The sequence below is a fragment of the Halichoeres trimaculatus genome, unplaced genomic scaffold (assembly GCF_033239565.1).
Source record: "Halichoeres trimaculatus isolate MK-OKI-2021-1 unplaced genomic scaffold, fHalTri1.1 fHalTri1_scaffold_10, whole genome shotgun sequence".
NCBI lineage: Eukaryota > Metazoa > Chordata > Actinopteri > Labriformes > Labridae > Halichoeres > Halichoeres trimaculatus.
Window position 1 is genome coordinate 36,868,934 of NW_027437187.1, and position 27,122 is coordinate 36,896,055.

The window sequence follows — 27,122 nt, forward strand, 5'->3', positions numbered from 1 at the left end:
TTAACAATAATATTTGGCCTCCATGTATCCATTGCTTTGTGTTTGAAGAAAATACCATAAATAATTATTTGAATATAAAAATATAAATGTAAAAAAAAATTTAATCAACCAAAAATGTCATAGACCCCCTGCTGTAACTCCATGGACCTCTAGGGGCCATGGACCCCTTTGATCAATTCTGGTCTACAATGTCCTTTTTTGTTTATTTATTTATTTATTATTCATCTATTTATTTATTTATTTATTTTTTTGTTCATTTATTTATTTATAAAAAAAAAAAAATTGTGCTAATTTATCAATTAAACATTTCTGGTATACAACATTCTTTTTAATCTATCTATCTTTTTATTTTTATTTTTATTATTTTTTATTTATTTATACAATTTTTAAAGTTTTGCAAATTTATCAAATTTATTTTTTTTGTAAAATTTCTGAAATATTTTTTACATTTTTTGCAGTTACAAAATGTCAAAAATTTTGAAATATATGCAAAGATATTTAGAACAACAAAAAACATAGACATCACATGTACAATTTTACAAACACAAGATTTTTTTTTTAATCACCGGGCTCTCACAGAGACTTTATTTGTTGCCCTGTTCCTGTTTTTACCTGATACTGAAGTTAAAGTACAAACACATGAAGTGAGAAGTAAACAAACATGTTTAAACTGACTTTAAAGTATGATTAACCTAAAGCAGGATGGAGCAGTAATTTTAAAAACTGAAGCAAGTCTTCTAGCTAGTGTTAGCAATTTAGCTTCAAAGTTGCAAAAAAATGAAGACACAAACAATTTAAAGACGAGATACCTGAGCGATTCTCTGTATATCACTGACAGACACTAATTAATCTCTGCCATCATAACACCGTTTGCTGTTACGAAGTGATTCGTGCATAGAGCTTATAGCTACTTTCCCCATTTTTGAATTAATCTTTGAGTTGTGAATATTTCTCTGTTTCCTTGTTGTTAATCGTGCTGTGACTTTGAGGATGTTGAAAATGAAGGAAAACCTCAGGGAGAATAAAAAAGGTTTGAATGAACGCATGTGACAAACGGATTAATCAGTTTCCTGAGGGCATTTGTTGTCTTTTAAATCTCCTGTGACACAGTTTGGACCAAAAACAGCCGAACATAAATACTTCCCATGGTCACTCTCGTGTGTTTTATACACAGAGCTCTCTGGGGGATATTTGGTGAAGTTGAAATGAGGTAAAACTCAACTTTTCTTTCAGAGAAACTCTCAGACATGCTCCAGGGAGGAGCACTCTCCTCCTGAAGTTGGACACATAGCTGAAGTCTCCTCTGGCCTATTAATAGCGCTGGCCCTTGCAACAATGTCATCCGTAACTCGACTCCATCTGTTAAGTCAGAGCATGTTGAATGTCAGTTGCCAGAAGCGGCTCACTTCCCGCTGACTCTCTCCTCGGGAGCCCCATGGACTTCTCCGGACAGCTGAGACCCTCCGGGGCCTGCCACCTCCTCGGGGTGCCGGGCCTCGGCTCGCTGGACGTGGACGACGACGAGGGGGACATTGTGATCGGCATCAGGCCTAAATCCTCTCCTCTCCCTCGCAGAAAGAGCTCTCTGAGCGACGAGGACGACTTGGAGCTGGTGCCGCCGCTCAGTGGGTCCAGGAGGGTGTCGTTTGCAGACGCCGCGGGCCTCGACTTGGTGCAGGTGAAGGAGTTTGACATTTGGGATGTTCCCAAGCTGCCAGACTACGACCCCGGCGAGGGCAGGGAGAAGGATTCAGAGGAGTACTTCATCTCTCCTGCTAACTTCTCACGTCCTCTGCCGGCTGAGGAGCTGTTCGCCAAAGTGCGGGATCAGAAAGTGGCGTTAGAGACCGTGGAGTTACTCCCAGGGACGACCATACTGAGAGGAGTGATCCGTGTGCTCAACGTGTCCTTCGGTAAGGCGGTGTACGTCAGGACCTCTCTGGACTCCTGGTCCAGCCACTTCGACCTCCTGGCTGAGTACGTCCCCGGGTCCAGTGAGGGTCTGATGGACTGTTTCTCGTTCAGACTCACCTTAATCCCCCCGTTCGGCGAGCAGGGGGCCAGGGTGGACTTCTGCCTGCGGTACGAGACTCCCGTGGGGACGTTCTGGGCCAACAACGACAGCAGGAACTACACGCTGTTCTGTCATCGGAGAGCGAAGGAGGAGGTGGAAAGGCCGCCGAGGGAGTCTGTGAAGAAGAAGAGCTGCCTGAAGACCGTCAGGTGAGGAGAGGAGGAGAGGAGGAGAGGAGGAGAGGAGGAGAGAAGGAGTTTCTCCTGAAGGGGATATGAGGTGTTTAACGTAAGGATGCTGATTGGTTGATTTCCATACCATCAAAAATGTTAGCGCCTGTTTCAACCTGATGAAAACAACTTATTTCTTGTGTCTACACCACAGAAGCTAAATCTTAATCAAGTGTTTCTGATATTTTTAGTCAAATGTTCTGATTAGATCAATGAGTCTCTTTCACCTGACAAGAGTCATAAAGTCTGGCTATGGGGCGCAAACATGGAACTGTTTAGTTTCTTCTATTAAAGACATTTTTACAAATATTTGACAAACAAATCAAGCGTCATTTTACTAAAACTAAAATGACTACTACATTTTACAAGCGTCTTTACTAAAAATGTAACAAAAACTTGATAATAGTTTCAGTTTTGGTAGTGTACCAAAAGCGTTTGTATCAAAAAGGGGATAAATCCTATTCACATAAAGCCCCTAAATCAGAAGGCCAGTTAGTCAAATCATTAGGTCTAAAAGTTAAAAGGCCCATTAGTCAAAAGGCCTGTTCGGCATAAGGCCAATTATTCAGAAGACTCGACAATCAGTAAGAAAGATGGCCCGTTAGTCAGATAGCCTTTGAGTCAGAAGGCCTGTTAGCCAGAGGGCTCGCTGGTCAGAAGGCCCTTTTTTCAGAAGACCCATTAGTCAGAGATCTGTTGGTCAGATCACTAGGCCTAAAACTTAAAATGCCAATTAGTCGAAAGGCCTATCAAGGTTAAGGCCAATTACTCAGAAGGCTTGTCGGTCAGTAAGAAAGATGGCCTTTAAGTTAGAAGCCCTGTTAGCCCATATACTCATTGGTCAGAGGGTCCATTAGTCAGATAGCCTTTCAGTCAGAAGGCCTGGTAGTCCAAATGCCCTTTAGTCAGAGGCCTGTTGGTCAGATCACTAGGCCTAAAAGTTAAAATGTCAATTAGTCGGAAGGCCTATCAAGGTTAAGGCCAATTATTCAGAAGGCTTGTCGGTCAGTAAGAAAGATGGCCTTTAAGTCAGAAGCCCTGTTAGCCCATATACTTAAAAGTCAGAAGGCCTTTTAGTCAGAAGCCTGCTGGTCAGAAAGCCAGTTTGTCCAAATGTCCTTATGTCAGAAGCCTGTTAGTCAGAGGCCTGTTGGTCTGATCACTAGGCCTAAAAGTTAAAATGTCAATTAGTCGGAAGGCCTATCCGGCATAAGGCCAATTACTCAAAAGGTTTGTCTGTCAGTAAGAAAGACGGCCTTTGAGTCAGAAGGCCTGCTAGCCAGAAAACCTTTTGGTCTGAATGCCTATTAGTCAGATAGCTTTTGAGTAAGAAGGCCTACTAGCCAGAGGGCTCGCTAGTCAGAAGGTCCTTTTTTCAGAAGACCCATTAGCTAGGGGCCTGTTGGTCAGATCACTAGGCCTAAAAGTTAAAATGTCAATTAGTCAGAAGGCCTATCAAGGTTAAGGCCAATTACTCAGAAGGTTTGTTGGTCAGTAAGAAAGATGGCCTTTAAATTAGAAGCCCTGTTAGCCCATATACTCATTGGTCTTTTAGTCTGAGGACCCATTAGTCAGAAGGCCTTTTAGTCAGAAGGCCTGCTAACCAGTAGGCGCGCTAGTTAAAAGGCTCTTTTTTTAGAAGGCCTCATTGTTAGAATCCTGTTAGTCAGGGGCCTGTTGGTCAGATCACTAGGCTTAAAAGTAAAGAGGCTCATTAGTCAGAAGGCCCATTTGGCATAAAGCCAATTATTCAGATGGCTTGTCGGTCAGAAAAAAAGATGTCTCTGAGTCACAATCCCCGTTAGCCAGAAGGCCTGCCAGGCCTGTTAGTCCGAATACCCGTTAGCCAGAAGGTCCTATAGTCTGAAGGGCTGCCAGCCAGAGGGCTCGCTAGTCAGAAGGCCCTTTTTTTAGGAAGCCCATTAGTCAGAAGGCCATTTGGTCGAATCCCTCGGCCTAAAAGTTAAAAGGTCCATAAGTTGAAAGGGCTTCTAGGAATAAGGCCAATTATTTAGAAGGCTTGTCGGTCAGTAAGAAAGATGGCCTTTAAGTCAGAAGCCCTGTTAGCCCAAATACTTATAAGTCAGAAGGCCTTTTAGTCAGAAGGCCGGTGAGCCAGAAAGCCCCTTGGTCCAAATGCCTGTTAGTCAGTAGGCCCTTTTTTCAGAATGCCCATTGGTCAGAGGGTCTTTCGGTCAGAAGGCTTGTTAGTCATAAGGCCCATTAGTCAGAAAATCAGAAGGCCTGTTAGCCTGAAGACTGGTACATCGCAAAAACTGAAACCTTATCTAGTGTTTTTGTCTTATTTTAGCCAAAAAAACGTTTGGAATTAGTTCCAAACTGTTTTTCTGACTTACAGGCCTGTAGACTAACAGGCCTTCTGACAATAAGAGTGTCTCTGTTATAAAGACTGTTTAAACCATGTAGAAATCTTTACGTAGGTTAAGATCTGCTTGTTTTACTGAGGCCAGCAGGGGGGAAATAGTCTCAATCTGTAGCAGATGAACTCAGTAATATAGACCATCACATCTCCAAACTACATGGATGCTTCCACTACAGAGGGGGGTACTGTTTTAGTCTTTATTCTGTCCCTCTGGTGCCCCCGTAGTAGCTTTACATGATCTTGTGAATCTGTATCTCTCTGTGTGTCCAGCATCAGTATTTTATATCTGTGGGAAAAAGGGACACACTCTCTAAGGATCCGATTTTTCTTCTTTTGTTGATCGACAGTCAAAACTTCCCCTCTGTGGAAAACATCCCAGCTGTGGAGGCTGCGTGTCTGGAAAACAACAGAACAGGTGAAGACAGACTTTACTGTTAATAACTGAGACGTTAAAACATGGCGGCTGTAATCCGAGCTTAATATTTACATCTGATGTTTCCAGATGTGTCCAAACAAGGAGAGGAAGACGTTCCAAAGGCGAAGGAAACTTTTGATGAACAGTCGGGGACATCAGAGGGAGACGATCAGCTGTTACCGGTGAGAGAAACACTCCGCAGACGTCTGCGGCTGCAGCACAGACACACTGCAAAGACCATTACACATTACTGACCCGTCTGCAAAGAACAGTCAGAGGGGCTTACAGACATCTGTCAGGGAGGTACAGGAGGAGCAGAAACATTAACATGACTCCGCTGCACTCTCTGAAAGAATGTCACATGACCAGGGTAGAGTAGCAGCAGGGTAACATAATGTACTGTACACCTAAAGGACACTTTGTGCTGTTCACAGCCTGCAAACCACGGCTCTTCCAGTGTGCATGCATGCTTTTTATAAACCTCTAAGTTTTTCTTTCATATGCAAGGTTCAGAGTGGTTTAATTATCAATTCTGAGGACTGAAACTGCAAAGCTCAAGGGCCCATGGTGCTACAGTTAACAGCAGTACAGAATTAGTGGAATAAATCAGTTGAAAAATATGATAATGCAAAATATAAAAATATCAAGGAGGAAGGAAACTGTGCAAAAAAAGATGGCGCAACAAGCCAAAAAAGTAGGAGTACCTGGGCACATGGAAGGTCACCTTTTTACATAGGACATTCTGCGTTTCCACGGAAACACAGATTTTATTTTCTCTGGGTTTTGGGGCGAAATGTTGTTGTGTAACTGGCCAGGAAACCAGAATGCCCATTAGTCAGAGAGCCTCTCAGTCAGTACGCTTGTTACTCAGAAGGATTTTCAGTCAGTACGCTTGTTACTCAGAAGGCCCCTTAGTCCGAAGACCTGAGTCAGAAAATCAGAAGGCCTGTAAGTCAGAAGGCTCATTGGTCAAATCACTGGGCCTAAAAGTAAAAAAGGCCAATTAGTCAGCAGGCACACTAGTCAGGAAACCAGAATGCCCATTAGTCAGATAGCCTTTCAGTCAGAAGGCCTGTTAGTCAGTAGGCTTGTTAGTCAGAAGGCTCCTTGGTCAGAAGGCTTTTCAGTCAAAAGGCCTGTAAGTCAGAAGGCTCATTGGTCAAATCACTGGGCGTAAAAGTAAAAAGGCCTTTTAGTCAGCTGGCCCACTGGTCAGGAAACCAGAATGCCCATTAGTCAAAGGGCCTTACAGTCAGTAGGCTTATTAGTCAGAAAGCCTGTGGGTCAGAAGGATCATTGGTCAGATCTCTGGGCCTAAAAGTAAAAAAAGGCCTATATGTCAGTAGGCCCACTCATAAGGAAACCAGAAGAAACCCATAAGTTAGACTGCCTGTCAGTCAGAAGGCCCATTAGCTAGACGGTACATTACTCAGAAGGCCTTTCAGTCAGTGGGCTTGTTCGTCAGAAGGCCCCTAGGTCTGAAGACCTGAGTCAGAAAATCAAAAGGCCTGTAAGTCAGAAGGCTCATTGGTCAAATCACTAGGCCTAAAAGTAAAAAAGGCCTTTTAGTCAGCAGTCCCACTAGTCAGGAAACCAGAATGCCCATAAGTTAGTGGGCCTTTCAGTCAGAAGGCCCATTAGTCAGAAGGTACATTGGTCAGAAGACCTTTTAGCCAGAAGGCCTGTTATTTATAAGGCCTTTCAGTCAGTAGGCTTGTTAGTCAAAAGGCCTTTTAGTCAATAGACTTGTTATTTAGAAGGCCCCTTTGTCAGAAGGCCTGTTGTTTAGAAGGCCTTTCAGTCAGTAGGCTTGTTAGTCGGAAGGCCAGTTACTCAGAAGGCTTTTCAGTCCGAAGACCTGTTCGTCAGAAGGCCCCTTAGTCCAAAGACCTGAGTCAGAAAATCAGAAGGCCTGTTGGTCAACAGACTAACAGGCTTTCTGAGAATAGGGTGGATCCCCTTTCGAATACAAGGCTTCTGGTACACTGCAAAAACTAAAAACTTACTCAGTCTTTTTATTTCATTTTTTGTTAAACACAATTTTTGGAATTAGTTCCAAACTAGTTTTCTGACTCACAAGCCTTCTGACAATAAGAGTGTCTCTGTTATAAAGACTGTTGACACCATGTAGAAATCTTAACGAAGGTAAACTATCTGCTTGTTTTACGGAGGGTTCAGCTTCCTGAAAACTGTTTGTCAGTCGACTGGTCCTGGTGTGAACATGGTTGTATGTGATAATGAAGAGTGATCAGGTATATGGGGTAGATGGGTTGCAGGGGCCAAATGAGAGGGAGACTGGGGCTTTTAAGCACCACATGGCCAGGTGGCTCACCTCACTTCTGGAGTCTGTCTCATTTACGTTGCTGATGAGACTTTGGGATTGAGACGTGATGAGATACTTTCCAAAAGGAGATACCTTTTTAATCTGCTTAAATAAAATCTCCTTGGTGTAAAAATCCCAGTTCAGTAAAATGAACGTGTCTTTGTTGTTGACAGACGAAGACCAGACGGAGCATCAGCCGGAGAAGTCGCCGAAAGGCCGCACGCCTGGCGCGAGTCAGGGACTACTTCTCTCAGAGTAACGGATCAGATGATCCCGAGAAAGATGGACCCCCTTCAGAGACTAAACAGAAATCCTCTGCTGAGTGTCAGCTCGTCTCTGATGTCCTCCAGGGAACGCCACCAGGACGAGGCGACAACTCCAACAACCACGCAGAGAAATCTGAGAGCGTGGATTCGTTTGACTTGTCAGATACGCCGATCGAGGTTCTGCAATCAAGGGACGAGCCTTCTACTGAGAACCAGAACATTAGTGGGTCTAAGTCTGGAGTCGAGGAAAATACTCAAAAGGAAGACATTTGTCATGGAAGTAGACATGACTCTGCGAGTGAACCACCGGAAGGTTTGGTGTCAGCGGCGAGCAGTGACAGCTTCACATTTGGGACTGTAGTCGCTCCTTTGTACCGTCAGGCGTTTGTCTCAGCTGATCAAGGAAATACAGCTCAGAATGTCGACGATGAAAGACAAGGAGGTGGATGGGCGACCCCAAAAGATGCTAACGATAGCATCAATGACGCTCCTGTACCTTGCACGGATGACAGCGAAACAAGTCAGCGCCGTGTGGAGAGTCTGCAAGTTTCAGACCAGGTCATACGCCCAAACCAAACACATACTTCCCAAACCATCCCAGCAGAGAGCGAGGAACATCCAAACACTGCTGGGATTTCAAGGACAGATGTGTTGGACGCGCTAATATTAGCCGAGGGTTCAGATCTCCAGGGAAGACAACAGGAAAACGACGTAACCTCTGATCTCCGACCCCAAATAACCGCAGAAACAAGCACACAAGTCCAAAGCAAGACAGAAGAAACACAAGGTGGAACAAAGGAAAGTTTAGACACTTTGAAATCTTCTGAATTTTCAGAGCGGGATCATGAGACTGAGCAGGAAGAAGATAAAGACGAAGTTGTGGAAGATTTATCTCCTAAAGCAACGTTAGAAAGCTTTGACCCCTGTCCAGAAACGTTGGACGGAAAGGACACCACAGAGCTTCAGGGATCTCAGGAGGAAGTGGAGTCACTGAAATACGAAGACGTGATCGGTTTCTGTTCGGCAGAGGCCGAAGAGTTCAAAAACTGGGAGATGATGGTGGAGGAAGACGAGATGACCCTGTTAACCGACGATGAGGAGATAAGTATACAAGCTGGAGACATCGAGGCTGTGGAGGAAGACGACATCGAGCAGGTGGAGGACACAGGGAGGGAGACCTCAGAGGCAACAGTGGAGGAGGAAGAGAAGAGACAGGATGATGAGATGGAGGATGAAGTTGCAATTTTTCCCAAGGAGGAGCAAGTCGAAGATCAGAATCAAGAGACAGCTGGAGAGGATATCGAGCAGTTTGAGGACACAGGGAGAGAAACTGTGTTGGAACTCAAAGATGCAACAGCGGAGGAGGAGTTAGTCATGTCGAAAGAGACGGAGGATGAAGCTGAGACTGTTCCCGCAGAGGAGGAGCAAGTCGGAGATCAGATCGAAGAGACGGCTAGAGAGGAAGACGATATCCAGCAGGTGGAGGACGCAGGTATAGAAACCGTGTTGGAACTCAAAGATGCAACAGCGGAGGAGGAGACGGAGGATGAAGCTGAGACTGTTCCTGAGAAGGAGAAGCAAGTCCGAGATCAGGTCGAAGAGACGTCTGAAGAGGAAGAAGTGACAGATCAAGGGACGAGAGAAATGGATCGAGACTTCACCGGGACACTGGCGGACCTTGAGTTTCACGCCAGTCCAGAGATCGAGGAGACAAAGCACGTAGAGGGGGATGAAAGGTTAGACGGCGTGAGAGTGGAGGACGGTTCATCTGCTCAGCTGAGTGGTGTGAAGGAGACGACAGACGTGTCTGAGACCCTGCAGACTGCTACTAAAGACGACGATGGAAGCACCTCTGCAGACAGAGCTCAGTGTGTTTCTTACGACAAACTGGACGACGATGAAACAACCGTCGGCAGCGCCTCCTCCGACTCGGACTCAGACGACGAGGTGGAGCTGTACATGCACTGTTTGAGAGCCGTCCACACCGGGCCTCAGGTCGGCAAAGACTCAGGGTTCGGCACAGGAAGGAGGTCGTCTGGGAACAGAAGCAAACTGCTCTCCTCGCCCATGCCGTCCATCAGCGAGTCTGTGGACGAAGAGCAGAACGTCGCCGCTCTTCAGGAAGATTTTAACGAATCAGAAGAGTTCTCAGCCGTAGAAAGCGAAGGAGACAACCTCAGCCGTGTGTCGTGGTGGAGAGAGACTTTCTCCTGCAGAAACATCGGGAAAGCTTTCCTGTACGCTGCCTTGTTCCTGCTGTTTTTAGTCGTGGCCCATCACTACGATTTCCTCGCCTGCTTCGGCCTCTATCTGATGTCTCTGGTTTGGCTCTGGTTCCAGGGGGAGCGGCAGAAGGTGAACAGCAGCAAACGGATCAGCTGAGCCGGAGCTTGAAGTGCTCAGACATTTGCTGATATCACTAAAGTTTCTAAAGATTTCAAATCTTTATTTTTCTACTTCACGTTATCTGAAACAGCTGGAAGAAAGGCTGTCAGAGCATTTGGTAAAAGCAAAGTAGAAGGAAAAACCCACCAATGAGTGACGACGGGCATTAACGTACAGCACATATCTGATGAACTTCTCTATATTCCCTATGGGAGGATGCTAACTCTCTGTTATCAAGAGTATAATCCAGGTTTTTACGCTTCAGTGTACAGATTAAGCACAGTGTGGACTCACGGTCCACATTTATCACACAGCGCTGCATGCTAAGCTAACTGCAGGTGTAAATAAAAGTCATGTGTGTTGTGTGTGAACACATAGGTTGCATTTAGTCCCAGGCCTGAGTTTAATAAAGTGATATGGACACCTGTTGAATGTGCTTTTTAATATTCATAAGAGGATGTCCTCATGGTTATATTTAGGGATGTGACAGATTTCAACCGTAGCGTGCACAGGCTATTTGAAGGGTAGGAAAGGTACATACAACACGTTTTCACCACTAAAGAGGGCACAAAGTTTCATGTGTTTTTAAGGCCACTTTAGATGTGCTTATCATGTTTTGACTAGCAAAGAGTACACTTTGGCACACATTTTGGATTCTAAGGGGGCACTTTAATTGGCCCCTAGAGGGAGTTTACTGAAAGTTGTTTACTGTGTGAAATGCAATAAGAGACAAGTACTTATACACTGTGATGTTTTTATCCAACTTTCAAGTAGGAAGGAAGTAGGTCAAATAGGAAGAATTATGACTTTTCCAGTCATTTTAAAGATCAGATTGAGTAATCTGTGTTAAAGACGGGCTGTAATAACAGGATCCTCAGCTCATGCTGAGTTTGGGTTCAGGTTTTTATTGTCTTTAACTCAGGTGGAGTTTTGTACTGAAATGTGTGGCTCCAGCTTTGCGCGTTGTAAGACATGATATTGGTTTATTGTTTGTGTTTTAGGCTGTTTTGTTGCTGTTAAACTATGGCTATAACCATGAGTGGTTAATAAGTGAATTCTGGAAATTGATCAGCAACTAGAATCTAGCCTGAACTCTGGACCTAATTTCACATTATTAATGTTAATTTTCTAAATAGATATTTGACATGGGTAAAATCCTTCATCTGTGAAATATAACTGAAGTTCTATAGCCCCCAGTAGGTGGTAGTAGACACCGCTGTCCACCTCAGTAATGGCGGCCAGCCACGAATCAGCTGTATGTTTAGTCTACAGCTGTTAACCCAAAGCCCGCCCCTCTACCAGTTTGGCCGTGCAAGCCGATTTGCTTCAAAATTCTGTTTCAGAAACAAACAGGTGACATCAGTGAGACTACGTCCATTTATTATACAGTCCGTGGTCCACATGTAGCCGGGTATCTGGGATTTCGTGTACATGCCGGGAAATAAATGTCACGGCTAAATGACGAGGTTCATTCTGATTGGCTGGTTGATTGGCACTTATTGAGAATTTGCCTGGTTATGTGTGGATGAAAGTATTTTTAAAGACAAATGAGGGGGGCATTCATTCCTGAAAAGCTACGTGTGGACAAGGCCTCAGAGAGCTTATTGTTTTCATGTCCAGGTGCAGAGAGTTCCGGAACGTTGTCTCTGTCCTTGGGGAACATTATGACAGAGACATTCTAGAACCTCACTGATCCAGTTCAGTACTCAGTGCTTTAACAACATTTTTTTTTAAAAAAGGAATTTTTACTTTGAGTTCAGTAGATTTGTTGACTGAAACTTTTCATCAACATTTACCTTTACTTGAACTTGAGTGGAATATTTCAGTACTCTGGATTCCACAAAAACACAGCGTCCAGATCCTGACTGGACTGTTGGAGTCTTGGTGTTCCAGACTTTTTTTTTTTTTTTTTAAATCTCGTGCTGCATTCTGATCAAACCTGTTATCTCCTCTTATCAGCGTTAAAATATGTTTGGCATCAATCTGACCTGCAGGAGTATTAACCTCCACTCAGAGTGTTTGGATAAAAACAGTATTTACACACGAACTAACTGTTTGTAGTGTTCAAAGATTATTTCCTTTCCTTGAACATTTCTCTTCTACTTTGAAAGAATGAAGCACTTTTTTCCACAGTCAAAGTTAGTCTACATGGGAAAGCTCTGGGCTAAGTTTGGTTACGTGTCTGTCTTTAGTTTTACTCCAGAATAAATTTAGTTACACAGAGTTTTCCCTTGACAGCCACAGAGAGTCACAATGAGACACTTTGAGTGTTCCTGCTGCCGTGTGAACGTCTTGAGCTGAACACAGCTGCGGTAATGTTTTCACCCAGTTTCCAGCTCATCCTGAGGATCAAGACTCATGGAGGAAACATTTCAGGAGACTTCCCATCTCTGCAAAGGACGCAGTGAAATCTAAAATACACTGTAGCAAAATACTGTAAATGTATGAGAAAAGTTTAACAGTAAAATCCTGTTGTGTTTAAATACAGCACTGCAAAAAAGTTCCCCGTAAAGCAACAGTAAAATAACGACAACCTGCTGCTAGTGCTATTATTTTACAACAAAGTATTTTTTATTGTGATGGTGTTTTGTAAACATTAGTAAGGAGGAGACAAAGAAGATATGAGACCCTGCTGGACATTGAAATTCTACACTGCATGGAAGACAGGCTGTCTGTGCTCCACTTAGCACAGACCGGTCATCTGTGCTTCACATGGCACATACCAACTGTCTGTCCTATAAATGGCACAAACCAGCTGTCTGTGCTTCACATGGCACAAAAACAGTTGTCTGTGCTCCAAATGGCACAAATCAGTTGTCTGTGCTCCAAATGGCACAAATCAGTTGTCTGTGCTCCACATTGCACAAATCAGTTGTCTGAACTCCAAATGGCACAAATCAGTTGTCTGTGCTCCACATGGCACAAATCAGTTGTCTGTGCTCCACATGGGACAAATCAGTTGTCTGTGCTCCAAATGGCACAAATCAGTTGTCTGTGCTCCACATGGCACAAATCAGTTGTCTGTGCTCCACATGGGACAAATCAGTTGTCTGTGCTCCAAATGGCACAAATCAGTTGTCTGTGCTCCACATGGCACAAATCAGTTGTCTGTGCTCCACATGGCACAAATCAGTTGTCTGTGCTCCAAATGGCACAATTCAGTTGTCTGTGCTCCAAATGGCACAAATCAGTTGTCTGTGCTCCACATAGCACAAACCCAATTATTTTTACAGTGTGTTGTTAACTGGAGCAACGATAGTCTGTTCCCCCTGCAGTGCAACATCTTAATGTTTAACAGGGTGTCATATCCACTATTATTACTTTGCTTTAAAATAATGGTCAAAATACTGGCCACAGTTTTATACTGTAATCAAACCTACAGTATTATACTGTAAAAATAAATCACAGTACATGCACTGTATAATAACAGGGAATTACTGGATATTTCTGATGGCAGTACTTTGCTGTTGTTTTGCAGTGACAATTTTTTTTTTTACAGTGTAGCTACCATGTTGTACTGTGTTCTCTCTACAAATACTCTTCCTATGAACTGAGATTCCAAGTTCTGCTCTGCCTCTGAACCCTGCCTGGTATTTCTGTCCGTCAAAGGTTATAAGTAAGACAATAACAGAGGGATCTGTCATTTCTTCGAAAGTGCTAAGTAACTGATGTGTTAGCATGAACACATCAGATTACCTGGAACAAAAAAATTGCAACCCCTGATAATGTCAATGTAATAAATCTGTAATATCAGTGCAGGTGTAGGTCGCTTTGGTTTCATATCAGACCTGAACCTTACACCTGATCCTTTGCGCACTCTAATAACTTTAACAGTGAAGCATTCAACAGCAGCAGCCAGGTAAACATCTTCATACTGGCTGGACAGTGTCACAGTGTGTGCACTAGGCCGTCCTGCAGCTTCAGTTAAAACTAACAATGATGTGACCGTCATGTGCTGCGTGTTATTTTTGGAAGAGAGGGATGGTTATGTTCTGGCAACAGGGGGTGTCAGAGAATTTATAAATACAGTCTGGAAAGGGAATCTCCGAAGGCAGAAACATTTACACCGTGCACTGGGAGGGCTTCTTAAAGAGTGTGTATTCTGCTTCACCATATTGTAAAGATGTTTATCAAAAAATAGCATCAGATCTTCACCAGACCTGCTGTATTTGTATGTTTGGTTGCACAATTTTTGTAAGTAACCATAGTTTTGCCCTTCAGCAGTTAAGTGATAGATAGAGAATACTTCCTCCATTACTTTCTTCCCTAAAATAATAATTTTATTCACTTATTCACACAAAGATTTCTATATTATTTAAGCAGGTTTTTGTAATATCGAGGCTTCTTGTTACCTGCAAAAAGAAAAATTTAAGAAAGTTTTTCATGTCTCATTTTTACTAAATTTGTCTTATCAGACCAAATTTGAGTCACAGTCATTTTACAAGATAAGAAAAATGTCTCATTCAAGATATTAAACAGCAAAAATACCACCTGACTTGCTTGTAACGAAATATGCCCATAGGTTAAAAAAAATGTTGTCTATTTTTAAAATTATCAAAATATCATTCTTATTTTGATAAACTGAAAATATTGGTTTCTTACCCCACTGGCAGATTTTTACGCATTTATTTTTGTCTTTTTATACCTTAAAAACAATTTCTAAGATATAATTTATTCTAATAACATGTTTTTGCAGTGCAGATAACATAATTTCACACATCTAGTTTTCATGTTTTTTGTGTTGCCCTGGCTCTTATTCTAAATAAATGAAATAAATAATTACAGAAATACCTCTTCACCAATATATCTGTGCATGTCCTTAAAAGCTTCTGTTGCAAAGCTTAAATTAACTTGAAATTTAAAAAATAATAGAATAAAAAATACATAAATTATTTTTGACGTCTACATTAGTGCTGATTTATCTTAACAGGATGTTTAAGTATCAATTCCAACTTTTGACCAAGAAATATTCAGAATAAGAAACCTTTTTCCGTCATTTAACATAGAGTGTTGGGATTTACAATGTGCACCTGAACGCCCCACAGCATGCGCGCAGAACCAGGCAGAGGCCAGGCTTGTTTCCTGCCCTGTGATTGGACAACGGACTGTCAGTTCTGTGGTGTGTCTGTCAGAGCCAGCCAATCAGCGCGCGCTTTATTGGTCGGTGCACCGGTTCGCCGGTCCGTTCGCAGCTGGGAGAAGGAGAAGGAAGGAGGGCAGCTCGGAGGAGCGGAGCGGAGGAGCGGTGCTATGGAGCTCAGGGACAATGTCGAGACAGGAGAGACCGAGAACCAGAGAGAACTGTTCTACATGTCGATCCCTGAGGAGGCTCCGTTCAAGAGGGAGCAGGAGAAGCTGTCAGGGGTGGTGAAAAACGTCCACAGAAAACTGCGCAGGAAATACAGAGAGGGTAAGAAGGCTCACAGGGCCCCTCTGGGTCTCTCTGTGGCCCTGCAGCCTCACAGGGCCTCTCTGGGTCTCTGTGGCCCTGCAGACCAGCACATAACTGAGTTTTAACTCTGAAAACCTCCAGTAACTCCTCAGTGTTAGCATGAATCTGTCTGAAAACAGTGTTCTCTGAGAGCTAACGTTAGCCTCCAGAGCTAACTAACGGTCACATATGAAGCAGAGCTGCTGAACGAGGCCTTTAAAGCTTCTCTAACAACAACAACAACAACAACACTCTCTCCTGCTCCTGCTGTTTATTATCAGAGAGTTTTAACTCTAACTTCAGAGAGCTGAGCCTGTTGTACATGACTCATGACAGATAGCAGCTCAGCCTATCTGTGGATAAATGACTCTCTATTGCTCTGAAGAGATAACTGTGGACTCAACAAACAGCTGCTGTAACTTTTACAACCACGATGAGTTCATGTGTTATTTATTTGACATGTTGCATCAGAGATTTGATAGTTTGTTTTCAGGCAGGAGGAGGTGGTTAGGAATTAGCTTTCATGAAACTGGATGTTGAGGTAAAAACTGGCGTAAAAAGAAACAGATGGAGCAGAAACTTTAGTGCAGTGTGGTTCAGAAACAAGTTCCTCTTATGTCACCTGAGGTGTTTGCAGCTCAAAGTGTTTGCAAATAATATCTCTACCTGTCTGAGTCTAAAAGCATCTCAGTTTCCAGAAAGCTCTTTTTATGAGATTGTATGTGTTTAAGTGTACACATTGCTATCTCTATTCTATTGTATTATCAAAAGTAATGATAATAATAAAAGTACACTTAATTTGTATCGCACTTTTCAAATGTTCAGACACTTTACGGTTGCATAAACCCGTACAGAAAAGACAAATTAAAAATAAAATTCAATTTAACAATAATTTTATTTGATAAAAATCCTAGCTGTGGCCCCTTATGTCTCTCTGCATCTTTATTCTACAGCACCTTTCACACAAATAAGCAAAAATGCTTCACAAACAACAACATAAAGCCATAAAACAACAAGAATTTTAATTAAATATTAAAAAAATCAAACAAGAAAAAAAATTGGAGCCATACATTTTTTTAAAGATATGATCGCCTGCTTCAAAGTTGTAGTTTACAAAAAAAGAACGAAAAATAGAGAAAAAATTATTTAAAATAATGATTTTAAAATAAGTAAAAATAAAGATAAGGCTTTACAAAAACAACAATAAAAAAAAAATTAAAAAAAACTGACTTTTGAATCTCGCCCCTGATCCCATATTACCAAAAAAAAAACAAAAAACTAAATAAAAAAACAGCTATAAAAATAAATTCAAACTAAACTGAAGTTGAGACAAAAAGTTGAAATGAAATGAAACTAAAGAAAAATGCTGAGTTGCATTAAAAATAAGGCCTGAGGTGGGGATGTGAATGAAAGTAAAATGTGCTGGCTTTAGGAACTCGGCAGTTAAAATCATGAGACACAGCAGCTCTTAAAAGCGTCTGTTAAAAAGATAAGACATAAATCAGTAGCCAGTAAAACTTGATCAACTGTAAAAACTGTTTTAGCTCACTGGTATTTCCAGCTGCTGCCACCTGCTGGTTCATTCTTATGTGAAAGCAAAATATCTCTGAAATTTGAACATCATACAACAACAAAACTTGTTTTATCGATTGTGTTTTATTACTTAGAGACGTCACCAAAATTAGATAATTTTTAAGTTTAAAGGAAACTGAGATATTTGTACATGTGTTTATATGGTCACGCCTGGATTAGTGTTATAGTCTTTTCACCTGCCTGAGTCAGAGAGACATCAGTCGACCACAGTTAGCTCAAAACGATACATTTTAGACCTTTTAACACCTTGAGTCCTTTGTGTCCATTGAGGTCCTCGGGCAGAGGTCTTTTTAATGAGCCAGTAACTCGACTTAAAACTAAAGGAGACGAGATGTTTCTAGTTTGTGCTCTGAGGAAACAGTCTGCTCGATAAAATCCAGTTTTTCGAGTCAGTATCCTTTTTTTAAGGCACTTCTTAAAACATTTTTTTTATCGGAGAGCCTTCCCTGATTCTACTTAGGTTTCGTTTTCTATTCTTTCAAACATTATTTTATAGGGGTGGGAGAAAAAATCAACTCACATAAGAATTGAGTTTTTTTTGTCTCAGGATATTCAAATTGGGAGTCTTTATTAAAAAATTGTTTTTTTCAAAAGTAAATTCTTCGTTTCGGTCTTTGTTTATAAACTGGATTGGAAAAAAGTTACCACTTTTCACCAGCAGAGGGCGAAATATTTCTCTCTGACTCATGAGATGTGCATTTTTTGGGAAAACTTGGCTCCTGATGTAGTCTGAAGGTATCAACATTATAATTCAACTTTTTCATGTGGTCTGGTGAAAAAAAACTCAAAATCGCAAAAATCGGGAAAATCAAGGAATTGCAATTTAAATCGAATCAGCATCCCAAAAATCGGAAAAGAATCAAATGCCGAGAATTAGATACTTTTATTGGTACTGACCGAATTCTGCCAAAAGTACGGTTACCGGTTCATGTAAGCGCATCCTTGTGACTGTGAGGGAATGGGAGAGCAGGGTATTTTCCATGCCGGACATGAACACAGCATTGCAAGGTAATAAATTGAAGAATAAATATGGCAAGTTGAAAAAAAATAGATTTAATTATTAAACAAATTGATATTTTTCACCACATAAACACAAAAAAGTACTGAAATTGGTACCGTTGAGTACTGATACCAAATGCCAGGTACCAGGCATCGGTACCACATTGTTCCAGATGTGTAAGGTACCCATCCCTAGCAGGAAAAGCATATTATCCCAGCCTGATTATTTTACCGTATTGTCTCAGTATTCTATTTATATTTCTATCTTCCTATGTGATCTTGTTTTGCTGCCTGATTTTACCAGAATATCAATTACTTTGATGGTTTAGCTGCCCCTAAATCACTTTGAAACTTGGTTTGAAAGAGTGCTATTTAAAAAAAAGCCTTTTATTATTATTATTTATTTTTTCTTGTTATTATTATTATTTATTTTTAATATATATATATAATATATAAATTTTTAATATTATTTTATTTTTTAATATTATTTTATTTTTTAATATAATTATTTTATTTTTTAATATTATTATTTTATTTTTTTTATTAATTACAGCTCATATGGTGACGCAAGGTCAAGGTTGACACATTAAAACTTTTAAAAAATTCACAATAACCTCAAAGTTTGAGCAGATAATACTGAAACCCAAAATATTTCCACAAAATTTTGTACGAGATAAATCTGTCCTTCCATGTAAGTGCAAATGAGGTAAGATAGAAAGGCCTGTTTCCTGTCAGTACAGCCAGAGAGAGCTGATAGATGAGTAACATCATGCAAACTGGGAAGTTTGGAAAATAACTTTTTTGCGACACCGAGCCGCGAGCTCTGACATCTGACATCTGAGTTCCTGTCAGAGCGCCTGGAGAAGGAGAAACTGACATTTCCCTGCCACTAAAGTTGGTTTAAGCTCAGAGTGAAATCGATTGTAGCTGGAGTAAACTTCCAACCAGAACGGCTGAAACTCTGTGGATTAAAGATCTGTGAAATGGCCACACATGCAGAGACGCTTTTCAGGGAACAGTTAAGTCCTGCAGGAAGAGAGGAAGCTCAGAGCGAAAACACTTTTTGACACACATGAGTTTTTTTGACTCTGCACAGCCTGACCCTGGCGCTGAATGTTAAAATGTTGGACTCAGTCACATTTTGACTCTGCTTGTTTTCGAGTCGGGAGCAGCACAGAGAAGTCATCGTGCAAACAGACCTCATGATTGATTAATAAGTAAAGCATGATCTGCGAGGCTTGGCATTGGACCACAGCGGTCATGCTGCTGTTTACCACCGCTCCTGTTGTTGTGCTTTCATTTCTGTAAAATCTGATAAAGACTTTTTTCCTTCTGGTCATGGGGTTTCTCCCTCAGCTGCTGTTTCTGCTGAACTTCTCAGCGGCTGCAGAGATGAGCTGAAGGGGGTTTTAATGTGCTGATTATCATAAGAGAGGAGCAGTTAGTCTCCTGTGCCGGCAGAGATGGGCAAACATGCAGCAGCCGGAGTGGACTGAGTGGTTTTCAGCAGAGGAGCTGTGTCCAGAGTCAGGGAGTGAGTGTTTGTGGATGGAGGCTTCATGTGTTCCCGTCTTTGTCGTTTCTTATCCTGATTGTTGGTTTTTCTCCTCAGTGGGCGACTTCGACAAGATCTGGCGCGAGCACTGTGAGGACGAGCAGACGCTGAGCGAGTACGCCCTCGCCATGAAGAATCTAGCGGACAACCACTGGACCAAAAACTGCGAGGGGGAGGGACGCATCGAGTGGTGTCGCAGGTAGAGTTCAGGTTTTATCTTCTCTTCAGTTTGTACAGAGAGTAAAGCTGGAGAAAACATTAAATCAGATTTTATGGCACTTTTAAAGGTACTCAAGTATGCTTTATAAGAAACAAAAAAAAACAGAAAAATTAAAGCAGCAAGCAGCGTTGGACGGGCCCTCGCACTCTCACCCAGTCCCTTCTGCCAATTTTAGCTCCACTGTCAGGGTTTCATTCCTTTCTGGTCTATAACAGTTGATACAATGTATAATTTCCTCTGCTGAGTCACATGACCAGCTGCACGGAACTCCTAATCAGTGTGACATCATCACAGAACTCCTAATCACTGTGACATCATCAGTGTTGGGAAAGTTCACTTTCTATATGAACGAGTTTAAAGTTCAGTTCAAACCTTTTAAAATGAACTAGTTCAGTTCATCGTTCATAATTCAAAATTGTGAACTTAAGTTCATGCTTCTCCAAAATGAACAATTAAGTTCTTTTTGGTTCTTTTTTTTTTTTTTACGTTGCCGCAAGCTACGAGCTAATTTGTCAACATTATTGACAGAGCCTGCGTAGAACCAAACTGTGTTAATGCTGACACCATATTCATCTTTGTATCTAGTTTTATGCCGACATGACTCTAACACAATATAATCTGAAGTGGGAACCTGGCTGAGGTAGGAAACTATGTTGTACCTCAACCTTAAACCACTATATTCAAAGAAAATAAAAAAGAGAAGTTGCACTTCAGCAATGTGTTCACTCAGTGGATTGCAAGACCTAAAGTCTAGTATACATTTTAAATAGGAATGGATAAGTATCCCCAAAAAAGCAGCACCTCCAAAACTTCAGATCACTGCAGGAAAAAGTACGGTACTCACTAGGGCTGAACAATTTATCGTTTTCAGATCGAAATCGCAATTTTAGACAATGCAATTTTGAGATCGCCAAAGGAGCAATTTTTTGCAGCGCTCCTGACTGACTCAGGATCTGTTGTGTCAAGTATTATACACATTCTGTTTTACAAATTTGTAGACAATCTATATGTTTAAAGTGCTGGTAAGCAGGACAACAACACAAAGCCTCTGTTTAGGAGTAGAAGTTGATGAAAACAGATTATTTATCATCACTATTGAGGATTAAAAAATCGTGAATTGCAATATCTGCCAGAAAAATTAGATCTTTTCCTAAAATCGCTCAGCCCTCCACGTGAATATCCCAAAGCTTGATTAGAAGAAAATCGTGAATCGAATTGAAATCACAATATCTGTCAGAAAAATCAAAATTCAATCTTTTCTTAAAATCGTTCAGCCCTAGTACTCACATTTCCACTATTTATTGGCAAACACCAATAAAGACCTCTTATAAAAGTGCAAAACATTTAACAATCCCTATCAAGTCAGTCACATGCTTTTTTTCCTGACTGGTCTTCTCAAACATATATCATATATATATATATATATATATATATATATATATATATATATATATATATATATATATATATATAGCACTTTGAAAAGCATTTTATTTATATATATATATATATATATATATATATAAATTGCACTTTGAAAAGCATTTTATTTATAAATATAAATATAAATATAAATATAAATATATATATATATATATATATATATATATATATATATATATATATATATATATATATATATATATATATATATATATATATATATATATAATGCTTTTCAAAGTGCAAAATATTTAACTTTTCTTTCCAGTTAGTCTCATTCTTTTTTCCTGCCTATAAGGAACACTTATCAAAGTGCAACACATTTAACACTTATTTCCACTCAGTCACTGCTTTTTTTTCTCACCCTCTCACTTGTTTGCTTAATCTAATACAAACATAAAGTGCAATATTAGCCCATATGAGGTTAGAATTTTGTAAAAAGGTAAAAATGAGGTAGAAAAAAAACACAGTGTGCTGTTTAAGATTGGCTGCTGACGTCGCTGATGTACGGACTTGTTTCTTTAATCCCAGTGGACAGAGTTTACAATGGTAGGTAAGATTTTTACCATCAGCGTCAGTACTGACTTTTATGTAAAAATCCTTCAAGTAGTCAAATGGGTCTGAGCGCGAGTATTCTAAGTTGCTCGTGCTGGCTTCCTCGTCCATGCTGTCCGACTGTATGTTTGTTTCTCAGTAAACGCATCCTCTTTCCTTGCACACAATGTGAATTGTGACGATACTGACGACCGCTGATGATCAAGTTGGTAGAGCAACAGGCAGGACTTGCGGTTGCCAGAACGGGTGATTATCCGTGACATTTTAATGATTGTTACCATGTGTTTTTACTGTTTTAGCTTGGTTTTTCGCCTGAAGGGCTCTTGAAATCTGACACGAACGTAATCTGAACGAAATCCGAGCGCCGTTCAAGAAACAACAGAATGAGTGCGTTCACAATTTAGCGTTCATCTAGCAAAAATGAACGGGACGTTCACGTTCACCCAAAATATGAGTTAGTTCATAAACGAACGTTCTTTGAAAACGTTCGGGTACAACACTGGACATCCATACAGGACTGCTGCAGCAGAGTGAAGGGTGAAATTAGTCACAAAAGCTTTGGAAACATCTCCTCATAGATGGCACAATTTTACCAAAATCTGCGTAAAAAATATGATATTTTTGTAGGAAATTTTGTCAGGAATCTATCCATGTCATTTTTAAAGCTGCACGACTTCTACTTTTTCGTCTAGAGGCCCTAATGCAGCAGCATGCATGAGGCTGGATTGAGTAACACCATGTGTTTTAAATGGAAGGAGCTGAGAGGGCTTCTTTGGGGTTCACCGACTTTGAGGGCACGTCATTCAGAAAACGGGTCCCAAATAACAACTTCCATAAGAGCTTTTGTAAAACAGGGTCTTTTCTGTCATTTCAGCAATTTTCAAGGAGACACCACTTATGGTTTAAGAGGAGATCATTTTTGAAAGAATGCTAAAATGTTAAAAAATCTTATTTTGAAAGGCAAATTGCTGGCTTCCTGTGCAAGATAGGGCCGTGGTGCCCCAACTTTTTGTGTGTCTCAATTAGACAAAGATTTTGACGCTGGTTTCATCTCTCTAGGACATTCCTACCGCCTTTTAGAGACATTTTCGTGTGTCTTAAAGTGCCTAGGTGGCGCTAGAGAGCAAACTATGGGACATTGGGGGTTAATTCAGCATTTCAACAAATTTTTCGCGGTTATTAGGTGTGTGACAATTTTGCATCCAGCTTACACATTTCCTACCACAAGGGGGCACGGTTGGTTGTGGAAACACAAACAGAATCAGGCTTTACCGATCCAACCCGTACCAAACTGAACTGATCCGTACCGGACATCCAGGCATCTCAACATCCAGGCAGAGGAGGGGGTTGAGGCAGACACAGACACTGACACCTTTAATGTTGAGTTCACGGTCAGATTTTTTTGTTTCTTCCCTCAGTGTTTGTCAGGAGTATTTCTTGGACGGCGGGATGAAAAGAATGTTAGAGAAGGATGAGAAAAGTGCTGCGCTCGCCGTCGGTCTCACTGCAGCGTCTGTAAGTGCCCAGCCGCACACCGCCATCCCCAGGTAAGCCCAAACCTCCTCCAACCTTCACGCTTTGTTTTCTGTCTTTGATTGGAGGAGCTGTTGCTCTGTCTCTGTGTAAACTTTTAACATCGAGGTTAAAATCCAGCTCTTACACTTCTGCTCTGTGGTTTCACATTAAACTCTGGGCGCTGACGTTTCTTCCTCTTCCTGTTTCAGTTCGATCTCTCAGCTGGGAAAAATGCGCCTTCTAGACGTGGGAAGTTGCTTCAACCCTTTCCTGAAGTTTGACGAGTTCCTCACAGTCGGTATCGACATAGTGCCTGCGGTGGAGGTACGAGCGCTGCTGTTGTTTCTGATTTTACAAGTTTTAGATGTTAGAGAAAGACGGGGGAGTTTTTCCTGTTTGGTTGGAGCGTCTGTGTGAAAGAGGAAGAAAGCGCGGCGTGCGATCTGCACCTGCACCAAGACAAACTTCTGTGCAAAGAAAATCCTGTTCAACCACATGAAAGTGCTGACTCTGCATCTTTTCTGTCCTCAGAGTGTGTACAAGTGTGACTTCCTGAACCTGCAGCTCCAGCAGCCGCTGCAGCTGGCCGGAGACGCGGTGGAGGCGTTCCTCCGCCAGCTCCACAACCCCATCGACGCCCTGCCCGCCCAGCTGTTCCACGTCGTGGTCTTCTCCCTGCTCCTGTCCTACTTCCCCTCCCCCTACCAGCGCTGGATCTGCTGCAAGAAGGCGCACGAGCTGCTGGAGCTGCACGGCCTGCTGCTCATCATCACTCCAGACTCCTCCCACCAGAACCGCCACGCTCTCATGATGCGGAGCTGGCGCGTGGCCGTCGAGTCGCTGGGCTTCAAGCGCTACAAGTACGTCAAGTATTCCCACATGCATCTCATCGCTTTCCGCAAAGTGTGCGTGGCCACCAGCAGCGACCTGGTGTCACGCAACTACCCTGAGATGCTCTACATCCCTCAGGACTTCCACTCCAACGAGGAGGAGGAGTGCGCCGACGTGCCGGTGCAGGCGCGCTCGGAGTTCGAGGACGACCAGCTGGCGTGGGGCTTCACGGAGCTCCCCGACACGCCCTACGATTCAGATTCTGGGGAGAGCCAGAGCAGCTCGGTGCCCGGCTTCCACGAGCTGGAAGACCCCATCCTGCTGCAGAGCTAGAGGACACCAGCGCCCCCTATCTGCCCTTCCTCCTCCTCCTCCTCCCCTTCAACTGCTGCGCTGCCAAATTTAACCTGCTGCATTTTCTCCCCTCTCCTCAAACTAATGCAGTTTGCACAGTGTGAAAGAGCAAAGTTTACAGATTATTTTCACAAATGCACACACACACACGGTACACACACACACACAAACACACACCCACACACTAAGATGGATCTATTTTGATAAATATCTAGGTTTTTTAAAAGTTGGAAAGCGAATGCCCTGAAGAAACCGAAACTCCCTTCTCCTTGATCCCAATCTCATCTTCCAATCAGCACTCAGCATCAAAGCCAGCTTGTCTACATTCTGACTCTGTTTGAATAAGCTAGTGTGACAGTGGGCGGGCGACGACGACGAGACACAGACGCCACCCGGAGCGGGGTGAAGGCGTCTGTTTGCACTGGAGAGACTGGACTGGTACGCTTGCTTGTGTCGCGCCCGTGCAGCTGGATTCTCTGAAACTTCTCAATGTGCAGATTTTGAAAAACCCTGAGCAGTGAAACATTGGTGTTGTCCGGTGTCGAGTGTGGCTGTGCCATTTTTCACATGGCATCATCCGAATGATTTGTGTATCTTTTACATGAAAGTGGTATTTGTAGCATTTTAAACATTTTCAGACGCATACAGTAGGTCGGTAGGTCGGTAGGTAGGTTAGGAGTATAACTAGTTTACTAATGTGAAGCTGTAACTGTGTTCATGTGTAACAAGGTACGAGTGTTTCAGAGTAGGTTTTATTACACTTCTGTTTATCTCTCCTTCTCTCTCTGTCCGCGCTTATATCAACACTGAAGATACCTTTTTGTTCTCAGGCAGAAAATTACACTGTAAAAAATTAACACCGTGAAACACTGGCAGCAGCTAGCAGTTATTTACAGCAAAGTATTTTTTGTTGTGATGGTGTTTTATAACCATGAGTGAGGAGGGGACGCAGTGTAAACAAGAGATTGTGTTTTAAATTAAGACAAAAGACAAAAAAACCCTAAGTTTATCTTTTAATTCATTTGAAAAATTGATAAACACACTGTAAAAATCATGGGGTACATGGTCCGTGCAATTTAATGCACAAAAAGCTAGTTCGTGCTATGTGGAGCACAGACAGCGTGTCTGTGCTATGTGGAGAAAATACAGCTAGTTTGTGCAATTTAAAGCAGAGACAGCTCGTATATGCCATGTGGAGCACAAAAAGCCAGTTTATGTCATGTGCAGTGCAGACAGCTGGTCTGTACATGCCATGTGGGACACAAAAGTTTGTGCTATGTGGAGCAGAGACAGCATGTCTGTGCTATGTGGAGAAAATACAGCTAGTTTGTGCAATTTGAAGCAGAGCACCTCGTACATGCCATGTGAGGCGCAGACAGCTGAACTGTGCCATGTGGGACACAAAAAAGCCTGTTTGTGCCATGTGAAGCACAGACAGCTGTTTCGTGCAATTTGAAGCTGAGACAGCTGGCATATGTCATGTGTGGCACAAAAAGACGGTTTGTGTCATGTGGAGCGCACACATCTGGTCCGTGCCACGTGGGACAAAAAAAGCTGGTTTGTGTCATGTGTTGCACAGAAAGCCGGTTCGTGCCATGTGGAGAACAGAAAGCTGGTCTGTGTCATTTGTAGCACAGACAGCTGGAACATGTTGTGTTGCACAAAAAGCCGGGGTTGTGCTGTGTGGAGCACAGACATCTGGTCTATGCCATGTTGAGCACAGACAGCTGAACTGTGCCATGTGGGGCACAAAAAAGCCCGTTCGTGACATGTGAAGCACAGACAGCTGGTTTGTGCAATTTGACGAAGAGACAGCCTGCATATGCCATGTGTGGCAAAAAAAAGATGGTTTGTGTCCTGTGGAGCTTAGACATCTGGTCCGTGCCATTTGGAGCACAAAAAGCCAGTCTATGCCATGTGGAGCAGAGATATCTGGTCTGTTTCATGTTTTGCACAGACAGCTTGTACATGGCATTTAGCAAAGGCAGCTGGTCCACGCCATGTGGAGCACTGATCGCAGGACTGCTGCATTTAGAGCAGAGACAGCTTTTACATGCCGTGTGTGACACAAAAAAAACTATTTGTACCATGTGGAGCACAGAAATCTGGGCCACACCATGTGGAGCACAGACAGCCTGTGCCCCTCTGGAGTGTAACATCTCAATGTACAGCAGGGTCTCATATCCACTGTATTCCCTCCTTACTCATGGTTTTTTAAAATGCCGCCACAACAAAAATGACTTTGCTGTGAAATAACGGTGAAATACTGTCAGTATTATGCAGTATAATTTTTTTACAGTGCTTTATTTAAAGATAACAGGATTTTACTGTTGCAATTTTCTCGTAAATTCACAGTCATTCGTTACAGTGTGACACTGCGAGCCAGTGACCCAAACCCCCGTTCAACCTCTGATACATTTTGTAACTTGAAAACATATCCGAGCTCCCCACAGTGAGAAAAAAAACCCCACCTGGACTGAATAGATTTGCACTAATCGACTCTTTTTCGTCAGACTGAGCCTCCGAGCAGGTGATAATCGAGGTTTTAGCAATAGAAGCGACGTCGGATTTGAGGAACCTGGAGGTTTTAGCTGAAGAGACACTACCTGG

At 42.2% G+C, this 27,122-nt stretch overlaps 2 protein-coding genes across 2 annotated transcripts; both read left to right on the forward strand.

Annotated features, from left to right (window-relative positions):
- The first annotated feature begins 516 nt into the window (after positions 1–516).
- ppp1r3ab (protein phosphatase 1, regulatory subunit 3Ab) lies at positions 517–10,432 on the forward strand. Its single transcript, XM_074677877.1, has 4 exons — positions 517–2,223; positions 4,975–5,042; positions 5,130–5,224; positions 7,539–10,432. The coding sequence occupies exons 1-4, from the start codon at positions 1,382–1,384 to the stop codon at positions 10,011–10,013; spliced, it is 3,480 nt and encodes a 1,159-aa protein (XP_074533978.1). The 5' UTR covers positions 517–1,381; the 3' UTR covers positions 10,014–10,432.
- Positions 10,433–15,180: 4,748 nt separating this feature from the next.
- On the forward strand, positions 15,181–26,945 carry samtor (S-adenosylmethionine sensor upstream of mTORC1). Its single transcript, XM_074678097.1, has 5 exons — positions 15,181–15,426; positions 19,652–19,793; positions 23,231–23,359; positions 23,537–23,651; positions 23,859–26,945. The coding sequence occupies exons 1-5, from the start codon at positions 15,267–15,269 to the stop codon at positions 24,489–24,491; spliced, it is 1,179 nt and encodes a 392-aa protein (XP_074534198.1). The 5' UTR covers positions 15,181–15,266; the 3' UTR covers positions 24,492–26,945.
- The last annotated feature ends 177 nt before the right edge of the window (positions 26,946–27,122 follow it).

What these genes read in the sequence shown, in the direction of transcription:
- ppp1r3ab (XM_074677877.1), top strand. Translation starts at nt 1,382, where the DNA reads ATGTCAGTTGCCAGAAGCGGCTCACTTCCCGCTGACTCTCTCCTCGGG. An exon ending in TCTGGAAAACAACAGAACAG is followed by an intron (nt 5,043 to 5,129) that starts GTGAAGACAGAC and finishes TGATGTTTCCAG; the next exon opens with ATGTGTCCAAACAAGGAGAG. An exon ending in GAGACGATCAGCTGTTACCG is followed by an intron (nt 5,225 to 7,538) that starts GTGAGAGAAACA and finishes TGTTGTTGACAG; the next exon opens with ACGAAGACCAGACGGAGCAT.
- samtor (XM_074678097.1), top strand. Translation starts at nt 15,267, where the DNA reads ATGGAGCTCAGGGACAATGTCGAGACAGGAGAGACCGAGAACCAGAGA. An exon ending in CGCATCGAGTGGTGTCGCAG is followed by an intron (nt 19,794 to 23,230) that starts GTAGAGTTCAGG and finishes TTCTTCCCTCAG; the next exon opens with TGTTTGTCAGGAGTATTTCT. An exon ending in CCGCACACCGCCATCCCCAG is followed by an intron (nt 23,360 to 23,536) that starts GTAAGCCCAAAC and finishes TTCCTGTTTCAG; the next exon opens with TTCGATCTCTCAGCTGGGAA.